The sequence below is a fragment of the Condylostylus longicornis genome, unplaced genomic scaffold (assembly GCF_029603195.1).
Source record: "Condylostylus longicornis isolate FDR11 unplaced genomic scaffold, ASM2960319v2 ptg000040l, whole genome shotgun sequence".
Classification (NCBI taxonomy): domain Eukaryota; kingdom Metazoa; phylum Arthropoda; class Insecta; order Diptera; family Dolichopodidae; genus Condylostylus; species Condylostylus longicornis.
In genome coordinates, this window is record NW_026578009.1 from 12,414,398 (window position 1) to 12,439,567 (window position 25,170).

The 25,170-nt window shown below is 24.3% G+C and overlaps 1 protein-coding gene across 4 annotated transcripts in view; it reads right to left on the reverse strand.

The window, feature by feature from the left end:
- Positions 1-1,402: 1,402 nt before the first annotated feature.
- Positions 1,403-25,170, reverse strand: part of LOC129609625 (extended synaptotagmin-2) — a 70,057-nt gene continuing 46,289 nt past the window's right edge. For 2 of the 4 annotated variants that reach the window (XM_055521672.1, XM_055521669.1), the window contains exons 3-13: positions 16,497-16,793; positions 15,703-15,856; positions 15,118-15,159; positions 14,278-14,829; positions 14,034-14,204; positions 8,343-8,440; positions 3,229-3,277; positions 2,985-3,161; positions 2,145-2,624; positions 1,579-2,058; positions 1,403-1,512 (exon numbers count right to left, since the gene is read on the reverse strand). In XM_055521672.1, coding sequence (XP_055377647.1) covers positions 1,426-1,512; positions 1,579-2,058; positions 2,145-2,624; positions 2,985-3,161; positions 3,229-3,277; positions 8,343-8,440; positions 14,034-14,204; positions 14,278-14,829; positions 15,118-15,159; positions 15,703-15,856; positions 16,497-16,657 — 2,451 coding nt within the window. In that variant the 5' untranslated portion in view covers positions 16,658-16,793 and the 3' untranslated portion in view covers positions 1,403-1,425. Of the gene's footprint in view, positions 1,513-1,578; positions 2,059-2,144; positions 2,625-2,984; positions 3,162-3,228; positions 3,278-7,167; positions 7,254-8,342; positions 8,441-10,598; positions 10,685-14,033; positions 14,205-14,277; positions 14,830-15,117; positions 15,160-15,702; positions 15,857-16,496; positions 16,794-25,170 lie in introns of all 4 variants that reach the window. The other 2 variants (XM_055521671.1, XM_055521670.1) reach the window with 2 other exon arrangements.

Here is a 25,170-nt window from a genome sequence, read left to right on the forward strand (position 1 = left end):
CTTTCGATTTTTCAATTTTTTTATATTCGCTTCAACCGTAGCAGACGATATAGAATAAACTGATTCGTTTTGATTGGATTCATAATCATTTCTATCACTGCTTATATTGTTTCGTGTAGGTTGATTGCCAAGCAAGTCTCGAAAGTATTTTTCCCACTCTAATGCTGAGATTTTTTCCATCGTCAAATATTCGTTAATTGGCTTCTTCCTATTCCTCAACATATTCCACACTTTTTTCTGTGCACCATATAAATCATGTTCCATATCTGTTGAGAATCTTTGCCAATAATCCTTTTTGATGTTTGATATTGCCATGTCGAGTAATCCAACTTTAGAAATAAAATGACAAAAGTCACATAACATTCAAGTGAATTTTTTAATCATACGTAGCACGTATCATCATTATTTTTATCACTTACATTTTAGTGAATTTGTCATTCACCTTGGATGTCATCATTAACTGTAAAAAAATGGTTGTCATTGTGCATTGTAATTTTATGTGAAAAAAAAAATCGCTGTTATCATTTGAAAAAAAAGAAGATGAAGCTGTTTATCACTCATTCATTTTCTCTTTGGTGGAAGGTAGCTTTTTTGTGTTTCAATAATTTTTTCCTTTAATTCACTTTTTTATCAGAATAATGGTACGTGCCTTACATTTTAAAGAACCGCCGGAATCTCTGGTAAATTAATCAATTTAATTCGGGATCTATATTATTTTTGAATTTTAATAAGTATTGTTTATGAATGTTAAAAAAAATCTATCTATTATATATGATGTGAAAGCGAAATTCGTGTCACAAAGCACGAACTTAATTTCTGTTCAATTCAAAGAACTTATCTTATATTGGAGTAAACTTCGATAGATAAAAATATTTATTTTACTATAACATTAAAATATTATTATGCGGCCTAGGCTATATTATTAAAAATTAAAATAAATGTTTGAAATTTAACGAAAATAAATTTTTTAAAAATTCTTTAAATTATTTTGCTATTTAAAATGAGTAGTTTCCGAAACCATACTAGTATGCAATTAAAATACTAAAGATATTTTTTTTATTAAAGTTTTTATTAGACAAATATATATAACAATAATTATATTATAGACTATTTTAATTATTATTATTATAAGCAATTGAGAAAATGCCTTTTTGTTTGTAAAAATTTAAAATATATACTTTAATTCTGTTTAAGAATTTTTTTCTGCCATAATTACAAGTCATACAATTATGCTTTTAAAACATTAGACGACTAATTTTACAATAATTTAAAGATTTCGAAGCATTAAAAAACAAGTATGTATTCTCTTAAAACATAATCATTTTTAACATTATTTAATAGTTATAGAAATAAAAAAAATCAATTTACATATTTTAAAATATTTTATGCGTATTTTATATGAAAATAAAAAAAAAAGTTTTAATCTTAATCACCACCTTCATGCGGTAGCAAATCATACCAATTTGAGAATCCTTGAGATGAGATTTCTGGATCACTGAGAGCAATTTTCAACTAAAATGAAACGAAAAAACGAATTTTTGTTACATTTTTTTCTTACAAAAGACGAACAATAATTACCATTCCAATGATTGGACTGCCACCAGATAAAAATCCTTTTTGTGTACAAACAGTTACTTCAAGTTCACTATTCATTAATTCAGCAATTGAAATTAAATATTCAAAACTACTATCATATACTGGATTACAATTATCTTTAATTGTTGCTGTTTTTCTTTTTGATTCCTTTGTTCTTCCAGGAAGTAAATATAATTTTACATATGGATCTGGTATATTTGATGGATCTTTTAATGGTATATTCATTATTTTATGAACGGTAACAGTTAATTTTTGTCGTTGTATATGATAACGTAATGACAACTGAATTCTTCCCAAACCATATTCACCAGCTGAACTTGTTATATCTGGTACACGATGATGTAATGATGATTGACTAGATTTTGTGCTACCAGATGGCGATGAAGAAAGTTTTGTTACTTTTGCTGATGTAAAATCTTCTTCTGGTATAACACTATCCGAAATCACGGATGGTGGAGTGTCCTTCATTAAAAAAAAATAACATAATCAATAAATTGAAAATATTAACAAAAAAAATTAATTCCTAAATAAGTAAATCTGAAATTTACCTTAGTCTTTGCAACAGAAGATGTTTCCAATGGTTGTTGAGGTGCTTTTACTGAACCACCTCTAGATAAAGTTGAATCTGATCTTGACATTTGTGATGATGATCTTTGTAATAAACTATGAACATCTGCAACTGGTTCACCTTCTAATGGATCAGCTCTTTTTAATATTCTTAAAGATAATGTCATAATAATTTTTGATTCTGGTCCAGATTTTTGTAATTGGAAAGGTTGTTGTAAAAATTCCATATTTTTACGTTGTAATAAAGCGCTCAAAATATATGTATAGCGACCGATTTCTTTTTCAGTTTTTTGATCTGTGATTTTCAATTGTAATGTATCATTATCAGGATTGCCAACTAAAAATGAGTATCCTTGTTCCCAAACTGGTGCATCTGTACGTAATTGAACGGCAGTTTGTTCAATATGTTTACCAACACTAATTGTTAAATATGGATCTGGTTGAGACTGTGGACGTGCTTGCTAAAATATTAACAAAAAATGAATTAAAACTTGTTCTAATGTTGTATACTATATTTGTTCAGTATTAGTATCATAGGATGCCAAGATTTTCTAAATGGTATTTCTAAATAGAAAGAAGATCTATCTTACACACAATCGAAATTATCTTGCTCATGAATGCAAAAAATTACAAAAATAAGTCGAAATACACTTTTATCCCGACAAAATATTAAATTGTGAATTTCATTTAAGTCTTTCTGATGCATACTTCTACTTATATGCAATGCACGGCTATATGTATATAGCTGTGCAATTAAAAAGCGAACATATTATATGCTATTATTATGTTATAGACATATACACGTTAATATATTTACTTACAGGTAGATTTTTGGCTGAATCAATATATACACACAATATTGCTGTACTCATTGATGTTACACGTAATAGTTGTGTTTCTTCAAGAGCTGCTTGTAAATCAGCTGTATTAGATGATAATTTGTACCATGTGAGACGGACATGTAGCAAACCATGTTTAGCATCTTCAAGTGTTAACCACTATAATTGTAATAAAATCGAAATAATTAAAATAAATTTGAGAAAATTTAATAAAATTTAAACTTACGGTATCAAGTACACCTTTTTTAACTACATTGCTTATTTCAACTGTTGCCCTGCATTTTTTTAATTAAAATTTTAAAAAATAAGTAAAAAAAAAAGTTTATATTAAAGTTTTTTTTATAAAAATTCTTTAAATTTTGAAATTAAAGCGTAAAACTTTCAATAACTCATAACACTTTTTTTTTTCAAAGGCTAAATGCAATATTTGTTTTGGTAGATAACTGAAAAAAAGACGGCAATTCTAATCAATTGAATGAGTGTGCATTCCAAATTTTTCTAATGCAAAATTTGAAAATTTTTAACTTTTATTTTTAACAATACACATAGGTACATACAAATTTCTTGATAAATTTAATATTTATGCAGTGACAACCATTGCAAATTTTAAATAACATAGAAAGGGGGGATTTTGAAATGGGAATTGAATAATTCATGCTAAAGTTACTTTAATTTATATATAGAAAGGAACAGAAAATTTATTTAGAGATAGAAATTTAAAAAAAGAGGAAGTTATCCAAATTCATTCATGAGTTTAATTTATGTCTAAATAATTTATAAAACATAAGAAATAGATTATAAATAAATTACTTTATAGAGCTAAAAATGTAGTTCAAAATATATTTGCGATAAAAATATAAAATTCAAATGAAAATAGAGAAATAGTGTCGTCAAATATGGTCATGAAATCTCAATTCTTGCAAATATTTACGAGATTTTTAATGCTGCAAGCAACGCTACTTTCCTGTATTTTTAATTAATCGTTTTGATAATTTAATCGTTTAGCAACTGTACTAATAATTGATTGATATCATGTCAGTAAAACTCTCATGAGAGTAATGTAAAAAATAAATAATTGGCCATTTTTCAAGAAAATACACTGAAATTTTCATTCACGTAATGTGAAAATTGTAAACAATAAATTGTAGCACAAATTTTCAGAGATGTTGAAATGAGCACCATAATCTTGCATATTTTCAGGGGATGGTGCTAGTAATTGAAAAATTTGGTTCAAGATTTTTATAAAAAATGAATATATTAATAAATTGAATTAGATAGGCGCATTTTTCTAGTTTTAAATTTTTCAAATTCAAAAAAATTTTACAAATTTCGAAATCATTTGCTTTGAATATTTTCTTCTTATATGCTTAAATAACATTGTTCATCTTGCTTTTATATAAATTAAAAAAAAAAAACAGAAGACAAAATTAAAACCAACAATTAAAAATTATAAAAAAAAAAACAAGTCCAACAAAATTCTTAATACTGACAAATTCAAAATTTTAATTACAAAATTTTAGTTTATGAGTACGAAATGGTACAAATTTTAGTACACTTTCAAGTTAGAATAAAATATTAGCCCTTATTATGAAAAAAATTATAAATCGTACGATACACTATATTTCTGATAGTTATTGTAGTGCTAGTATGTATTTATCGGCATTGTATCGGACTATTTATCGCATATAAACTAGCGTTTATCGTATTATGAAAAATTTATTTTAGCGATTTTCCGATAGATTTTATCGGGTATTTTTTAGTATACGGACAGCACACAATAGTGATTTTACAAGTATTTCACTATTATTAACAAAATTGAGGACTATAAGTTAAGATAAATTTAATTTTGTATTTTTAGGAACAGAATTGTCAGTAATAAATATCAATTAAATAGGATAACTGAAATAATGGAGGAGAATTTAGATAGTGCAAGAAATGTTTGTTCAAAACTTGTGCCGATAAATTTTGAATCAAAATTTCTGATAAATTAAACAGTACAGGACCTTTTACAGAAGATCTCTAATTTTTTTTTCTACCTCTAATCTTTGTTCTAATGATTCTTACTTCTTGATGTAGTTCTTCCTCTTCGTCTTCAAAAAAACAAAATTCAGCTGATAGCATTGTATAATTATTTTATTTTATTTAAAACAAAATTTATCTGTCGCAAACTTTTTCTTTATTTTCAAATTTTCCATATGAGTGTATCATATGAATTTAAAATCTTTGAATCTGTCAAACAAAATAGTACACATCAATAAAGATTTTTTAATACTACTATTTTATTGCTTTCGCATATCGTGTATCGATTTTTTTCATAATAAGGACCATTGTAAAATTTACGTAGAATGTTCGTTTAGTAATAAGTTCCAGTATAATATCGTCTGGTAATGGTATATTTAAATTATTTAATTTTATAATTATTTTTTTAACAAAAAAAATCTATTACTTAATAACAGAAGAAACACTAGATTTTCAGCGCAAATATGATAAATTCTGGTTTTCATGTTAAAAATTCATTAAAACTGTAAATTTTCTCAAGTATAGCTATCATGATTCTATTACAGTAATCAGAAATATTTATTATTTTTAGGTTTTCATAGAATAATTGCAAATCTTATCCTGATTTCTAAATTTTTGGTGAATATTAACAAGATATTACGAGTGTATACAAATCTATAAAGTGTGTGCAAAATATATTTTTCAAATTGAAGATTTTAAAAACATCAATAGTATGTTTTTAACAATCAGATATGCATTTCTAAGGCTCAACAATGAATCTTGTGCACTTATATTAATTTCTTATGTATTTACAATATAAAAAATTCCGAATTTTAAATTATAAGTTTGTAAAAATTTTATAAAAATTAAAAACACATTAACCATCAAAATTGAAAAATTAAATTTTAATAACGATAAATAATTTCTTTTTTTGGAAAAATATCAACTTTCAAAAATCAAAGTGAAAAACTTAAAATTTCAAATTTACATTAAACAAAAATAAAAAATTAAAACGATAATATCTCTAAAATCTAACAATTTATTAATTGCGACTATAAACAAACAGTGTATTTACAAGTGCAGCTCCTATATTTTCAGTTTGCGGGAAAATTTTATTTTAAAAAATAAAGTGAGAACTAAAATTAAAATTTTATTTTTAATTTTAGTTCTCACTTTGGTTCAATTTGAGGGAAGATTGAATTTGTTCAAAGTTTATTTCCATATTTTTTTGTAACTATTTGATACGAACAGTAATTATGAAGTGTCTTTCAATTAAACTAAATTCAACAGCCCTATCATGAATTTCGTTTCGTCTTTTGAACAAATATTTTGTATGAAAATTGTTTACTGAAACAGCAACCAAAAAATGTAAATAAACATTGGATAGTTGAAATAAAATACTAATTTTGACACTCCGAAAAATGGTACTGCCACTCGTGATTCATAATCTCTACGAAAAGAATTAGTAATCATTCAAAGGTCTACATCGTAGTATGTTCGTAATTCGTAAATTTACGAGTGGAATTCGTGATAGAGCTGTAAATGATAAAAGTATAAAATTAATATATTCTTTCCCTAGTAAACAATTAAATTTACAGTTACTTCCTATCACTACACGAATTTAATTTTTTAAAGTTGCTGTTTTATTTAAAGTGAACTTAAATTTAATAATGTGAGAAAAAAAAATTATTTCACCGCTAATAATTTATTTCTAAAAAAATCTAATTATAATGTGGTAATACTTTAAAATAAGCACAGTTCACATAATATTCCAAATATTTAGCACAGCACTCACAATCAAATTAAATAATTTTTGAATTTATGTAGTAGTACAACACAAAATATTTGTGTAAATTAAAAAATTTCAACAACATTTTGTATTTTGATTTAAAAATTTTGGAAATCAAAAATATTTGGACATTAATAATGAATTTTATCTATAATAATTTTCCTGATATTTTGATCATAAATTCTAAATTTAAAACCCATAAAATTTATACACACATTAAACCATGCTTTATCACAAGAAATTATTTGCTTTAAAATCTATGAATTTGAATTGAACAAAACAATTTTTAAATTAAATTAAAAAAAAAAACATTTAAAATTTTGGTTCTTGTTTTTTTGAAACATTTATGATGTTTATTATAAATGTAATTTTTCAGACCTGCCAAGAGATTCATCATCACCGGTACGGTCCCAATCGTATAAACGGAATAATGCGATAGTACGATGTGACATTTCAACAATTGCCTGTAAAGCATTAGTAGAAAAAAGCTAATTTTTCTTTTGTTTTTTTAACAAAATTACAAAAACAAAAAAAAGGATATTTATGTATGTTTAATTAAGTATTCAGGCAAAATTTCAAATTATTTTTTTTATAATAATTCGAATTAAAATTTGTTAATGTTAATGTTAATTTAGTTAGTAAAAATGTTAAAATATGAAAAATATATAAGAGTGAATGATATTGAGAATAGCTCTCTTCCAAAACAATTATTAACAGAACAGAATACAATTACGAATTAAAATAAAAATTTTATTCAAATCTTAAGTGTGTCTATAATTTGAATTAAAGAAATTGACAATAAAGAAGTGTGAATTGTCATGTCTTTCTTTTTTGACATTAAATTTTTTAAGAGATAGATTTTTTATTCATAATGACAGCAATTCTAATAATAGAGCATTATAATAAATGATGTCATTGCATCAGTGACACTATGGAATACACTGACATATTGTGTCATAATGTGAAAATTGATATAATAGGCACAAATAAATATAAATGTGTGTATAGCCGTGTATTCATGTGCAATACAACATAATTCATACCATTTCAGAAAAGAGCTTATTCTAAAACACCTTGTTAAAGATGGTTATACAATAAATAAGCATAAGGTAAAAGTAGATGTTAATTAATGGTAATTTTACTTGTTTTACATAATTATAGAAAAAAATCATTTGTTTTAAACTGAATTAAAGTCGATTTTTATATGATTTGTTTATAAAATAAATAAACTGTTATATAGTATATTCGTGATGTTTTGAGTTTATTTGACAACTTCGTGTAAGCTATTAATGTTATCATTTCATAGAAAATAGTTAAAAAATGTCTCATTTTATATATTTTAGTTTTTAATATGTAGTCAGTTAGAAAAACAATTATAAATAATAATTTAGCAACAATAATATAACAGATATAAGAAAAAAAACAGAAAACAATAGGCTTAAGAAATTAAAAAAAAAATATGAAAAAATGTAAAAAAACAATTCATTTAAAATCTTTTAATTCAAAAAACAAAAAAAAAAGAACAGAAAAAACAATCATAACAACAACGCCACCTTCCCAAGAAGTCATCATTCATAACACCTGGGAATCCTTGATCATAATCCCATAAAGTAAATAAAATTTCTTGACCTAAGCTTGCGTTGACCAATGCCTAATTTTACAAATTGAATAAAATAATATACAATTTTTTTTATTAAATTAAAAAAAAATAAAAATTAAATGTACAACCAAATGTGTTAGAATTGTGTTTTGTGGTGAAAATTTGTTAATTAATATGTTTGGGTATGTATTATCTACATATATATATATATATATATATATATATATGTATATATATTAGCGTTATTTGCACATTTCAATTAAGCTACGTACATATTATTTTATTTATGATTATACAATTATGTTATTAATTTTTAATATTGAGAACAGAAAAATTATGTAAAATAAACACTTTTTGCATTATTTTGGCCGCTTCTACTAATAAAATCATAATCATGTCATACTAGTCATAAAGATCATAACGATCAAATCGTTATCAAAATTGTAAATTGCATTATATAAAAAGGAATACTAAGAAGGAATACTGTAAAAAGAAATTTATTTTCTGATTGAGTAAGGGCTCAATTATGAAAGTCAATTTAAAATCGACTTTATTCGCCAAATATTTAAACAACCAATGCTATTATGAATTTCTACCTCAATAGCATTTAAAAATTCACGTTTTGACCGTGTATCTCGGTTTTCCATTTCACTTTTTGTTCAGTTTTAAATCAGAATATTTGTTTTGTCTAATGGATATTTCAATTTTCCAATAAGAAAATTTTCCAAAATACTAATTTTTTCAATTGGATTTTTACATTTTTTCTGAAATTAACGAATGTACCTTCAAAAATAAACAGCATACATAATAATTAAATTTTGCACACATTTAGAAAAGCCGAGTTACGTAATAAATATGTCGAAAATTCATAATACAATTATGTGCATATATGATTTATCTTCTTCTGACTTGAGGAATAAAATAGCGAAATACACAATCACGCGTTTAATATTAAATAAAAAATATTGAGCAAATCTTTTGAGTAAAATTGCCTCCCATAACCTTTTAAATCGATTATTTTTTTAGATCCTTAAATATATATTACATTTAAACATTTGCTAATTTAACATTTAATTTAATAACTTTAAACTTTTTAATTTTCTTAATCCTTATTTATGCACTATAATTTTTCAGAGTTATACCAAATTAATTTTTTACAATTTAATTTGAGTTTCATAACTTTTCTTTCTCATTAATTATTGTTAATATTTTTTTTATGTAAAAATTAAGATTTTAAGAAAATTGCATTTTATAGAAAGATTTAAGAATTGAAAACTATTGGCACAAAAAATATCGAAATATATTTTTGCGGGAATTGAAAATATTATAGTAAGTGAATTTAAATTCGAAATATCGGCGGCCATATTTGCAAAACGACATTGGTAAAAACCTTAATTAATTAAATATTTTCAACTATATATGTAAATAAAATTGTGTTTATTTTAAAATGTCGACATTAGTTATATTAGAAGTCGGTCAAAGGTCACATAATATTAGAGACTGCCTCCTCCTATACCAATTTTGTTTTAATGAAAATTCCTTTAATTTTCTTTCTTTCAATATTAATTTAATTATTAAAATTTATTAATTTTTTTAATAAATTTTAAATCTTAATTTATACATAAATTTCTATATTTTCTTTTATTATCAGTGTTTTAATAAATAATAAAATTGTTAAACCAAAAATACATACATATATTTGTAGTGCAAAGCCAATTAATTAATTATATTCACTAAATTTCTAAATAAATTTAAAAATTTTCTGTAAAAACCAAAAAAAAAAGGAACAAAAGAAAGAATCAGCAGAATGGCAGAAATGGCGGTTTTATCAAACGGACAGCAAACATTTGTTTTTGTTTTTGCATTGCTACGAGTATTTTAATGATTTGCGCTTTCTAACAACTTATATAATTCCTACCTTCATATATACAATAAGTAGACTGGCAAGAGACTTTTTGAACATTTCTTACTTCTTTATTAAAATAGTAAAATTTCTGAATTTACTAAATTGTATGCACTTAAAATTACTTTTAAATATAAAAAAAATAGTATAGAATTTTAACCAAAAAAAATATTTTATTTTAACGTTTTCTTTTTCATTTTTCACAAAAAAAAAACCCAATATATACATATTTTTTTTAATTCTTGTAAAATAAATTAAAAAATAAAATAAAAATTCAAGAACTAAATTTAAAAATTTTATGCTTACCTTCCAAGTTTTTCATCACTGCTCGAAGGATCGAAATCAAATAATTGAAACTCTAGCAATTGTCCACTATTAACAGATATGATCGCCTATTTTGTTTTTGTTTTTTTATTTGATTTTGTTTTTTGTTTCATACGACATTTCAATTAAATAATATTAAACATAATAATTATAATAAAATCAAATCAAAGTAAAAATAATTACGAATAAAAGAGAGTGAGATAAAATTAAAAACAAAAACTAAAATTATAAAAAATGCATAGAATTCTCAAGAGAAAATATTAATTATGTAATTATTTTTATTTTTTTTTTTTTATTTTCTTATTTTTATAGTGAAATATGTAATTGTAAAATTCATTAATGATTTTAGTTTCTTGCAAATACCAAATATGATCTCTTGAGTTCCATATTTTGCAGTAACACTACAGTTTTTAAATCTGATTCGGTTTAGAATTAATTAGCTAAAACTCAGCTAAATGATTTGTTTTCTGAATAAAATTTAAATATTTGTGAATTACTGCATTGTGGAGCTCAACGTTAATTTTTAATATTGTGATGTATGGTATATTACGTAAAATTGCTATTAAATACACTATAAAATGAAATATGTAAATATTTTGCAATACATACAATAAAATTAATGTCAAATTTATGTTAAATAATTTCAAGAAAATTAAAGTTGTTATTATTATTGATTAACTTCAATAACGAAATAAATCCATGTACGTATGTATGTATCGACTTATTGCGCTAATACATTGAAGTCAAACAAATGGTTGTAAAGTAACACTTTTCCCTTTGACAAGTAAAAACACTCAACTATATTATTATTTAAATTATGATTTTCATTCATACACAGAAATATTTCAAATGATTGCATACATTTAGGAGGACTCAAAAAAAATTTAAAGAACCGTTAATATAAGGTTTGAATTCAAGGGTTAATTTCGTGAGTTGAAATACATAATTACATTTTTGATTGGCTATGACATTTACCGTTTCTACATTTAGAAAAATTTGTAAGTGTAGAAAAAAATTTTTCCCTAACAAATTAATTTGAACGGCCGGCCATCCAACGAAACTAATAAGCACTTTTCTTTCAAAATTTTTGCTAAAACCAAAATAAAAGTTTTTTTTATGACATACTTTTGATATTGAGAACATTTCCCTGATTGAGAGGGTTACACTTAAATTCATAAATTTACACTTAGTATAAACACTCATTGCTTTACATAAAAAAATTAAGAAAAAGAGCTGAAACAGCTATAACTAGGCTTATAGCTGAACTAAAATTGAATTTAATAATTATAATATAATATTAAAGCTATTTTATTTTTTATAATTGAGAAGATCGGCACTGAAATTTATTTGGTCCTAACAATCTGCATGTGTCAAATCTTTCAAATGCACATGTGCTTAATTATATAACCATTGTATGTGGAGGCAAAATACAAATTATAGAGCAATTGATAAAAAATATAATATTAGTGTATTTAATAGCATTTTTAAAGAAATTGAAACATTTCGAAGTTCGGAAGGGATTTTCTGTTGTTATTTTATTAAATATGATTATTAAATGAGTAAATATTTATGTGAGTAAAAACAAAACCTTAAAAATTTGAATTAAAAATAAAATTGAAAATTTTTATAAAATTAAAATTTCTAGTTTTTAGTTAGAAAAAAATCAATTCTTGCCGCTGAATAATTTAGAAAGCTATACTTTTAATTATTAGAAAAAGTTTTTAAAAAAATGTAATTAAAAGAAACAAAAAGTCTTAAGCCATTCCATATTAAAAATTAATTGAACATACTGAGAAGAAATATTACGAACTTACCAAAAAAAAAAATTACATATGGTTTTTGAATACACATTAAAATACATTTTGTAACTGAGATTATAAAGGAACCATAAAAGTCCATTACGATTATACAAATTTTTGAATATGTTTTTAATTTTAATAAGCATAAATATATTGTTAGTATGCAATATTATGAAAAATTTTTTAATTTTAATTGAAGCAATAATTATTTGGTAGATAATTAATTTAAGCATTAAACAATTTCTCTTTCTCTTCTCTATTGAAATTCACTTATTTAAAAATTTTAAATCTAGTAAGTAACAATTGGACATATAAATGAAATCTATATACCTAATGAATATCTTTTCTTAGCTATAATCTATAAAACCTTAATTCTAAATTAATTTAATTTACTGAATAGAGTTTTATACAATTATTATCATTTTTATATAATCATTATATGTGTTTGTTGCTGTAAGTGATATTCAATTACAATTGACCGTATCAGTGAATTATAATAAATTAAAATATTAAATACAAATTGATTGTTTAAATTAAGATGAAAATATAATATACATATAGAGCTATAACATATCGCGAAATATAAATTATAATTGAGAAACAATTTATTTATAACAATTTATAGATTTCACAAATAAAAAATTTTTCAGTTATTCTCAGAAATAATCTCAGAATTTTAAAAACTTTTAGCTAAAGCTGATATTCTGATTTCGTTTGAGATGAATGTTAAGGTAAATTAGTGTTTAGCTTAGTTTTAACTTGAATTTAGAGTAATTTAATTTTTCTAATACAGTAAATTCTTTCAGATATACTAATACTGAGACAGAATTTTTAATAACATATTTTATACAACAAAATCAAAATTGCTTTTTCTTTTGGATTTTAAAAATTAATCTTAACCCTTTTAAAAATTTTATTTTATATGCAATTTCTTCAAAAGAATACCAGAATTCGTTTTGGTATATTAATAAGTCGGGAATAAAATAAAATTATGTGAAATCATGCTTAATATTTAAAATAAATTAAAATGTATGCAACACACAATTCACTTAATATTTGCTTTGAAATACTGAATTTGATACAAAATTTACTTGAAAAAAAAACTTTGTTTTTGTGAATTGCAATCTCAACAAAGAACATAAAATATATTCAAAGTATTATAACAAAATGCGTAAAATTAAAAACAGAATGTTCTAAAATAAATAATAATATAATTAGTACACTAATAATATTCTTAAGAATTCCACAATTTTGGTTTAATAAAACATGAATGCAAAAAATAATCTTAACTACCTATATACTTAAATACAAGTAATTCTTAACCCCCCCCCTCCCAACATAAAAAAAAGAAACATTGAACACACATTTATAAATTCTTATAAAAATTTTTTTTGATAAGAAAAGAAAAGTTCTTTTCAATAATTTTTTTTTGTTAAAATTAATTGTATTATTTATAATTCATACATATATAATGTTATTTATATAATATTAATAAAAATAAATTAATCATTACAATTAAATTTTTTGGTTTGTTTTCTTTTTTAATTACAATTATGAAAATATTAAAATGAAATGCGAAATGATTCAATTTATGTAAGTGATTAATAAAAAAACTCACCTCACACCAATAATCCCATTTTGGATTAACAGTATTATCAATTGTTTGTGTTCTGAATTCTTGTGCACCAACACTAATTAAACCATATGGATCTGATTTACCTTTACCCAAAACTGAAATATCTTTTTTCATTAAATCTTTTGCTTCAACAACATGTATACGTAAAACACCCTAAAAATATTAATAAAAATAGAATTTTTTAAAATCAACTCTTATAAAAAAAACGCAAAACATATTAACATACCTCAGGTTCTGGCATTTTTAATGTTTGTGCTGCTACTTCTTCACTTAATGTTATTGGTAATTTATTTGGTAATACCATAACAGCAGCAATTTGTTCAACAATAACACGACGTAATATATCACTTAAACCAGGCATATCTAATAAATCAATAACACCAACTAAATTAAAATCAATATTTGGATTATTTAAAAAGAATATTTGTAAACCACCAACTAATGGCATTGATCTTATTAAAGGTTTCATAACAACACGAACCATTCCATGTATTTGAAAATCTTTGATACCACCTTTCATACCACCCAAACGAAAATTAATATCACAGTCACCAGCATAAAATAAATCTAAATCCATTATAATTTCATTACGTCCAACATTTTTATCATAAATTTTTACACCACCAATTCTTGGTGGTATTGTACCCAATATAATACGATCAAATTGAAAACCATTCATTTTATAATTTCTTAATGCTTCAGCAACACTTGGTTCAATAACATCTTTAACTAATGTACGAGCATAGTGGTTGGCATTTGGCCAAACTTGTTTTAAAATCTGCAAAAAACAAACATAATAAATAAATGAATGTATGTATATGTATTTTATGAAATATTTTCATTGTGAATTAATTTAATTCTTTTTTTTTAATTTATATTTATATAAAAAAGTATAATATTAAAAATAGAATAACAAATTATGTACTTAGGTATATAGAAATATCAAACTTTCATACATAAAATTCTTTATCATGTCACTCATATAATACAATTTTATATTAAAAAATTTTTCTAATTAAGATTGCTTATTATTTATTTTTGTTTAAATAATATATATAGGGCATACCTTATTAACCCATTCACAACGTTCAACATCGGGAAAGTAGACCTGAAAATTATAAAAAATATATTAGTACTAGAAAAATTTCTCGAACGAATTCTATAGAGTATTAATTTTTCACTCTTACTCGCACTATTGAATAAACATTGCATTTCAAGTTTAATATGATTCAATTAAAAATATTAATCTATCAAATTGTCATTGTTTACAACTATAATATTGGAGCCAATTCATTTTTAGGCAGTGCAGTTACAAAATATTTAATGTTCAATCTAAATGTGCATAAATAAAATGATAGTATTTTTATGGCTTATTGCCACCTATGATTATGTTGGTTGAGAAGCCATCTATTTTCCGGTAATTTAAAAAAAAATGTAATTTCTTTATCGTGTATGTATATAGATAAAATATTTCATAATTTGATCCAAAATAGGAATTTTTGTACTAACATATTTTTAAATTTAAAAACGAAATACAATTCGCATATACATTCACATATACATTTCACATATTCATAACAAAACTTTTCAATTAATTAATTCAAAATATTCTTATTTTTCCCTCAGTGTTTTAATTGTCGATTTCACTTACCCAAGCTGGTAGTTCATCAATTCTAGCTAAAATAACTTCTTTCTCATTAGTCAGAGCCGATGCTTTTGCAATTGTACGTTTCTCATCAGCGGATTTTTTCCATTGATCTCTAGCAACTGAAAGAGCTACTGGTGCTACTAACCATGCAACAGACCTAAAACATAGAATTGAATATTAAAATTATAAAAAAAAGCATTTCTAATACAAATAAATTTCGGAATCACTTAGACCCATACGAATATTTTTTTTTGGGATAACCAATGATTGTTTCGTATATTTATATAGTTAAAATTTTACATTATTATCGAATAAATTGTTACTGAAATTTTTCAAATTACTTTCTTTTAACAAGAATACACTAAATGTAATAAAAATACTCTAATAAACTACTTTCTAACAATTTAATATACTACAATTAGAAAAAAAATGTTAATTCGAAAACAACATTTTCCGCCTGCAATCGTTTTCTTACTTGAAAACTGTTACTTTATTTACATTTTACATAAACTTTTAGTTTATTTATTAAATGGCTTTGATTTCGTAACATACTATCACAATATTATGACAGAATATTCATGCTGATATGAGCAGTAAGTATTATTTCAGGTGTAATAACTAGCAAGTCTATGTTCAGAGTATCATTATTTAATTCATTTTCTGATTTAGTTATAAAACTTGAACATCTTCCTTTCAACTATTCATATTGCAATGTAACTTGTTTTAGCACATAGGTACTTACATACGTAAGCAAATTTTATATAATTATTATATTTAAAATTATAATATTTTTTTACCATCCCATATATCCTAATAAATATACTGTTCCAACAATAGCAACTTTTTTCACAACCGTATATATTAATGAAAATATTCCTTCATCAGATGATCCTTCTGCTGATTTTACTAAATTTTCAGTAACATTATCAGAACTTATTTCTTTACTAGCTGCAGCCATATCCAGTAGTGGATCAGCGTTATCTTCAATATTTAAATCAGCTCCAATAACTTCTAAACTAGATGATATATCTGAAGAATATGTACCGGAATCTTTACTATCAAGACCACCGCTCTGATCAAATTCTTCGTTAGCACTGAAAATAAAAAGAAAAACAAATAAATTTTAGTGTTTGTTTTTTAGTGAGTAAGATCATTATTATAGAGAAAATAAAATCAAAAATGCAGAAAAAAACAAAATAAAATAATAAAGTAAATATTTATTTTTTATATTAGAACTTTTTTAAATTAAAGAAAAAAAAATTTCAATAATAAATAAAACGAAATTCTTTTATGAGAGATTTTTATGAAATACATAAATGCTCAAGTTTGACAGAGAAATATCATGTATTTATGCCAAATTAAAGAATTAAAAATTATAAGGTATTATAATTTTACCATTCCATTTGCAAAGCTAAGAAATAGATATCTGATATATAGGCATAAGAATATATAATTTATCAGACTCGAGTTCTGAATCGATTACACTATGTCTGTCCCTCTGCCCGTCTATCCCTCCCAGCGATAACTCAAAAACGCATTGATCTAGGGTGAACAAACTTTCACAAATTAGTTATGTGTCGTATGTAATGTTGGTACGAATAGGGTTCTTTTGTGGCACGTATACGAAAAATTTGTGTAATTTGAAAATTGAAGTATTTGATCCGAAATAAAGAATAAACAAAGGTAACTATAAATTTACATTTGAAATTTTACGGCAACCATAATTGTTCTTTACCTGGGAGACTATAAAAGGCCAATGTGATAATAGGGCCAATATTTCAACAAAAATTTATAATTGCGAAAGTTCTCCTAACAGTTAACCTTTCCAATTAAAAAGTATAATATGGTTGAATCACAAAAACGTTGCGTATACGCAGTACTGAGACTGTTAGCAATTAAATTTATTAACATATGTAGGTACGCCATTTGAAAAACATTGTTAATATAGCGAATCCTTTTGTCAACTGTCACCTTCTTGAAAAAACATTCAAATAGATATCACATACAGTTGAAACGGTCAACCCTATCTCTTCTAGTTTTTCTATAATTCAACAATATTTATAGCGGTTTATATTTATAATATAAGTTTATAACCTAAAACAATACATTAAAAAATTTATCTGAGAAAAAACGAACATAGAATTAATATAATTGAGTGATACACAAAACAACTATGCCATTGCGGTGTTCAAAAAACAAAAGCGCTTTTTATTTTTTCGCTTTTATCATGTCAGCAAAATTTATTTTATTGACAAATCACAATTAATTTTGTTTTCATTTCTCTTTAATGTTTTATTTTTTCTTTTTTTTTTAAATTTTATTTATAAGAATTTTGTGGAAGAAAAACTTCTTTTCAACCGCACTCTTATAGGATTTTACTCCCTTTTCCAGTAAGGATTTGTTTTCAAAGTGGTAAATTTTACAAGGAGCCCTCTATTTTTATTACTACATTACAATACATATCAACATAGATTTTAAAAGCAATAGTTAGTACAACGTAATAAAATTCTTTGATAAAATATAGACCATGATGTATGTTCAAGAATTCCAAGAAGGAAGCATTTCGACTTAAAAATATAATACACTTTATATTTTTGCTTGGAATCGAATTCTCAGTCAATACACTATATATTGACTGAGAATTCAATACTCACACGTTGTTGGACTATATTTACAGAATGGAAAGATTTTACAAAAATTATACGAAGGGTATAGATCGGTATAGTACGTGAACAATATTTTCTTTCTGGATATTTACCTGCCATATGTTATTACTACTAATTATTAGTTTACTAATTAAATCGTACTTACTAAAAACTACTAATAGTAGTTTTTAGTAAGTACGATTTAAATATTTAACCAAAATTAAGTTTTTTACTTGCTTCATTTAAATCAAACTATTAGTATCACTATCTTACGGCTTCTCTTTGATAAATTCACAAATACTAACTAATATTTTTTTCGAAGCCATTGTAACCACATCTATATTTTAAACACTGTAAATAACTATACAATTGTAAGGTTTTTCCTTTATGACATCGTTCAAACATATTTCGAGAGAAAAAAGTAATTTGTTAAGGAATCTATAATATAATATTCCTGCAGTAATATTATAATTTCAGTACCAACAGCTTTTTAATTTGAACACAATAATATTTGGTATAAACTTTTATTTGAATACATAATATATATATTTATGTATTTAATATGCATAATTTCCATATTGAACCTATTTTGCCTACTATATATTCACCATTTATTTAACAATAGTCCCATATGACAGAATATAAATTGATTTCTAATATTTAACCATACTTAAAAATATCACTGTAATAAATAATAAATATTCCTAAAATTCTGAATAATTCAAAAGTCAATAAACATATCTTATTTATTATCAGTACAAGTAAATATTGTACTTATTGCATTCTTATACATGTTTACATATAGTTTTCAAGTATACGTACTTATTATAGTTCAAGAGATATTGTTTAACTTTACACTTAATATAACAATTATAATCAAGTGTTATATTGAATATTTATTTGAAATAATATGGGCATTCATACACCACAAATCTCTATGTATATTTATATTTAGTCTCTATTTCAAATTATATGATTCAAATAATAAAGGAGTAAAAAAATAAGATGTGGTCAGCACACAGTCGTTTGAAGATTGTGAATGTCTTTTAAACCCTTATTTTAATTAACTCAATTCCAAGTAAGCTTCTGGTATCTGATGAAGATAAACCTCTATAATTTAGTATCCAAAAGACAAAGTTCTCCCAAATACAGTTTGATCTTCTGGTATTCGATTTTCCCGAAAAATTTGCCATTTAATTTGTTTGACAAACAGTGGAACATTAAATTCCTAAAAATTCCATTAATTATTTGCTTGCATATAATTTAAAATGTCAAATAAGCCGCTTCATTGAACAATTAATTTCCCGATCTCCGAGATTTCCGAATGAATTTGCTAGTAAAATACTTTCACAAAAACAAAATCACAGATATATAATCGGCTCGTAGTAAAGGTCTACTTTCCGGTACCTAACACATCCCTAAAATTGATCAATCTCCCGTAAACTTAATTCAAATTTAATTCAAATGTAAATTTTTATCAAAATGACTTCAAACTTTTACAAGAAAAATGATTTTCCGCTGGAGATTCGACATGCGAAATTTGGGCCAACACTATATCACCTTTGTTATATGCATTGCGGTCGATATTTGTAATAGCATTCACGTAATTATGAATATACACATATACTCATATGTACATACATATGTATGTGAAGATTTTTAAATTTTGTATTAAGTATAAATTTCTACAATAATTCAATTTATTTACAAGCATTATTTTTTATTCAATTACGAGTATAGCGAAACATTTTTGTATTGTAAAAAAATTCCCGAAAAGGGTAAGTAATTTAATTTTTCAACATAAGGGTAATTTACTTTTTCGCCATGTTATCATATTTATTATATAGTGTGTATATGAACTGAAACATAAATAGCTACATAGACAATAATTACGTACAACATTCCAAGGACATTCCAGATCCTTGTTTACTTATACAGCAGTAGTATAAAAAATTGTATAGTTAAACGTACTAGGATATTTTTTTAAATAGCTCTATTTGTAATGTATAAAAACGTAATATTATAAATGTATATAAATATAAGTATATATACTTTACCCTTACAACTAATGTGTGTAATGTGTCCAAAATAATTTGAACTTTATTACAATAGCTTGTATAGTAAATTGTAAATGTACGTGCGCACAGGTGATAAATTTGTACTTACACTACAACTTATATATCACCATAAACACAATATATTATTTCTGTTAAATTTATTTCTACTTAACTTGTAAAGAGTTTTATTCTCGCAATTACAATTGAAGTGAATACTTAAAGTTTTAATAAGATCTACATATACTTATATACATACTTATTTAATTTTGTATTAAAATATAAACCAATAAAATGTTCTATCAATATAGGAACTTGTAATCGTTTTAAAGAGTTATAAATAAAATATCATGTATTTATTAGGTATTTAAGGATGTTGGGTGTAAGTAAGAATTCGCAAGTAGTTGCAATCTGTTACAAAGTTAGTTAAAATTTTTAAGATCGAATTGGAGCTTTTAAAAAAAAAAACTATCGTGAAACGTAATGTGTTCGAATTTGAAGAATTTTTTAGTTTTATGAGGTTTAAATTTTTTTTTAATTTTAAAGATTTATTGAAATTTTGGGTATTTCGATTCGAAATGAAATGCTTTTGTATTACAGTGCACTGTATACAATATGCACAACTCAATAGACTCTGATGCCTGCGAGTTTTGACTTTTTTTTTAACTTTGATTACAGCTTCATAAGTTAAGTTAATATCAGGTTAATATTTCATATGATATAACATAGCAACTTCTTTTAGATAGTCGTCTTTCGTTCTTAAAGATAAGTTTCAAATGTTCAACCAATAAATAATTTTTTTTTACATTTACAGATATTACAAATATTTCAAGTTGGAGGAACGTATTAGTTGTTCTGACCATTACCAGATTTTCATTCCAAAAGATGTTCGATAAGCAAAATTTTGCAGATATAGCTGGTACGTTAAAAACGATGGAAGTTATATCGAACAATCTTGATGATCATTGAAAATATTCTTCGTCCTCCACTTCTGAACCATAAATTTAGAAATTTATTACAGAAATACATGCAAATTCAACTACACAACTTAGTATTCTTAAGAAATGAAAAAGAAGTACTGACGCGTTTAAATTCCTTTCTCAAAATTGAAAAAAATTTCATTACTATAATATCATTACAACGCCTAAACAAGAATAAAGTAAAGTTGGGTCAAACCAATGGTTTGTATTGTAGCACTTTTCCCTTCAACAAGTGAAAATACTGCTTTGAAATACAGTCTATGTATACCTATCACACTATTAAAATTATTTTCATTCATATTTAACTATTTCTAGGATTGCATATATTTAGGATGAACGATTTATGCAGTCTTTTAAATAAAGCGAAAATAATATAAAGAAGGGTTAACATAATGCTCGATTTTAAGGTTTAATTGTGTGAGTTAAGAAAAGTAATTATATTTTTTAATGTCATGGAATTTACCGTTAGCTTTTTGCGTTTATAGAAATTTGAGAAACCTTGCGGTTTCTGAAATATAAGGCATCAAAAATCCAAATTTTACAAATTTCCAAAGGCGATAAGTTGAGAGGGGAGGTAAACCATTTATTAGTATCTTAGAGCCGCTTGTCAGGATCCTTAAACCTGGGGTCTAGAAGAAAAACGACATCAAAAATTTGGAAAAAACGGATTTTAGATAACGGTAAATTTGAATTGCCATTTTGTTTTTTTAAAGTTTAACTATAGTATGCCAGGATAGGAGAAGCAATCCGCTGCCTTTCTACTTTTGCAAAATTTGAAAAATGCTTATATTTTCACTGCAATAAATAGTTAAAAAACGGCTTTTGTAGGGTTTTGGGAGGTATAGCTTCTACAGGAGGGGAGATAGATAAACATTATCTTTTACGGAAATAAGTTTATGTACATATTAAACTTCAGCTTTTTATCTTCAAGGGTGTAGAAGTTTTGTAAACATGTCCACGGACGGACGGAGGGGTAGACGGACTGACAGAGTGAAACTAATAAGCACTTTTTTTCAAAAAATTTTTGGAAAAGTGCTAAAAAGGGATTTTTAAAGATTGAGTATATTTAACTGAACGTAAAAAATTATATATGCATATATACAGCTATGGTCAAAATAATAGAATCAAAATTTACCGCCCATATTAGGCGATTTAACGTCGTTGGATTTTTTTCTTTGAGGTTTTTTGAAGTTTAAGGTCTATGTCAACAAGCCCATGGTCACCCACGCGTTGAAGGAGGAAATTGAGCGCTGTATCAACGAAATTCAGCCACATTTATGCAAAGCAATCATGTGGAGGCCATTTACTACTACTGTATACTATATAAATCAATGAAAAATTTACAATTTTTAATTATAAACCTGTGTTTTCTATTGAAATTAGAAGACTCTTTATTACAATATACATAAAATATGCTCAAAAATTTAATTTAATTAATTTTCGGAATGTTTTAAATTTTTGGCACACTGTATTTCAATTGAAAGACCAGAGAAATCTTAAAGATAAATTAATATTCTGCAAGTTGTTCAATATAAATTAATAATTATATTTTATTAAATAAGATTTTTTTCTTATCTACAAACAGACAATAAAATAATTAACGATTGCCTATAATTTAGATCTTGATATACTTACACAAATTCTAGTAAAATAATGATCATTGATATGAATCAGTCTTTCAAATGAAGTAAACATAAATATACATATTTGTATACATAGACGAAGAGTATTCTGTGCCGTAGCTTACGCAAAACTTAAGAATGTCGCGTTTTTTTATAATTTTAAAATTTATGTTGACATAGTTTATGATTAAGTATTATATATATAAAAAATAGATGAAATTTGGAAAACGTCAGAGATAAGGTAATGAAAACAATAGAAAATGGGCCTTAATTATGTAGGCATAAATATATATACTAACCAATGACACAACTTATCTAAAAATATAAATTGGAATTTCATCAAGTGAGTTTGGTGTCAATAATAATTTCTAATACATATTTTGAAAATTCATAGGTACAATAGAAATTTTTACTTGTATGTATTTGTTTTTTAATAAAAAAACTCTTATGTGTTCAGCTAACTGTCAAAATTCTTATGTGTCAAACTAATTCGGACAGACGGATTGTTGAGTAAAAAACGTGAAATTTAAAAAAGATTGGGTTTTTTTATATTTTTATCCATAAATCCAGAACTAACTGTATGAATATGTAATAATGTATGTACATTATACAAGACAGGTCTGATTAAATTTTGATATGTATGTACGTAAATACCTAATAAACAATTTTTATTTACTTAATTGATTTTTGAAAAATCATGAAACTCACATTAACAAACTATTTTTGAAGTTTAGATTTATTTTTTTGAATAAAGCCGAAATTTCTTACATTTTCATTCGTAATTCGAATTTTAAAATCAAATTAAGAAATGCAAATAACGTTTAACGTAAAGAGAAGTTGTTTAATATCATAAAAATATCATTAAAATCGACTTGGAATAAACAGAAGTCGCGCTAATACAAAGAACTCCAATGAGTACAAATGAAAAATTATAACATTTTAACATCTTTATCACCTCCAATATTAAAAAAATAAGAATATTATTTTTATATATCAGGAGGTTAAAACAAAATTAAATTTCAGAATACTTTATTATACTTAATTGTAGTGTAACAAAATTTCGTTTTAATTTAAGATTGAGTTAATAATGGAACATAGAAGTTACTATTTCTCTTCTGTAGAGACTATCTACAAATTAATATAAAAAAAATTAAAAAGAAAAACTCAGTTTTCCTCTCAACTTCTTTTTGACATTCAGAATTATAATTGAAGAACTCACACTACAAATAGTTAGACTCTAAGAAGTTTTACTGTAATAATAATTGAAATTATTAAAAAATATGTCATGTACCTCATGCGGAACAGTAAATTATTTTATTTTAACAAATTTAAATAAATTTTATACTGAATAACATATTATTTTTGGCACGACATTTTGATAAACTTTTATAGTCAACTTTAATGAATGAATTAAGCATTTTAAATAAAATGCACTACAGCTTTTATTATATATACGAAAGCGTTATATTGAACAAAATGAATGCCATAATAAATCATGGTACAGTTAAATTTGACCCAATTATCATGTCTTAATAATACTGCAAAGTCAACGAAATTGATAAAATCGATTGCATGCTTTACAATATTATTTTCCTATTATAGTCATTCATTTTATTTCGTTTATTTCAACGTCTGATAAAAATATCGGGATGAATTATTAAAATTTATTCTATAAATGTTTGTACCTATACATACATACATAAATGTGAATTCTACAATTGCAACACCTATTGTGAGAAACACCCAGTGAATTTGATTAAATAGTTGAGAATCCAAGTAAGTACGTAATTTAAAAAGGTTTGATATAGGTATAATATCTTTATACCCCAAACTCTATAGTCAAAATATTAATTAACAAAACTACTTTAATTTGCGAGATAATACGTTATTAATTTTTATATTTTGACAATTAATTTAAACAATATGATTTATTAAGAAACAAAATTTAATTTGGCAATTTTAATAAATTATTGCTTTATAAACAAATTGTTTCTTAAATTGACAATAATTAGTACACATTCAATAATAGTACGGTACAAACAATTAAAAATGTTCCAATCAATTTAACAATTTTGCAAATAATTCAATTAATTTTTATTTTATCATAGTAAAAATGTTTTGTTAAATTAATTTATACATACATACATACATAGCTAAAAGTTGATTAATT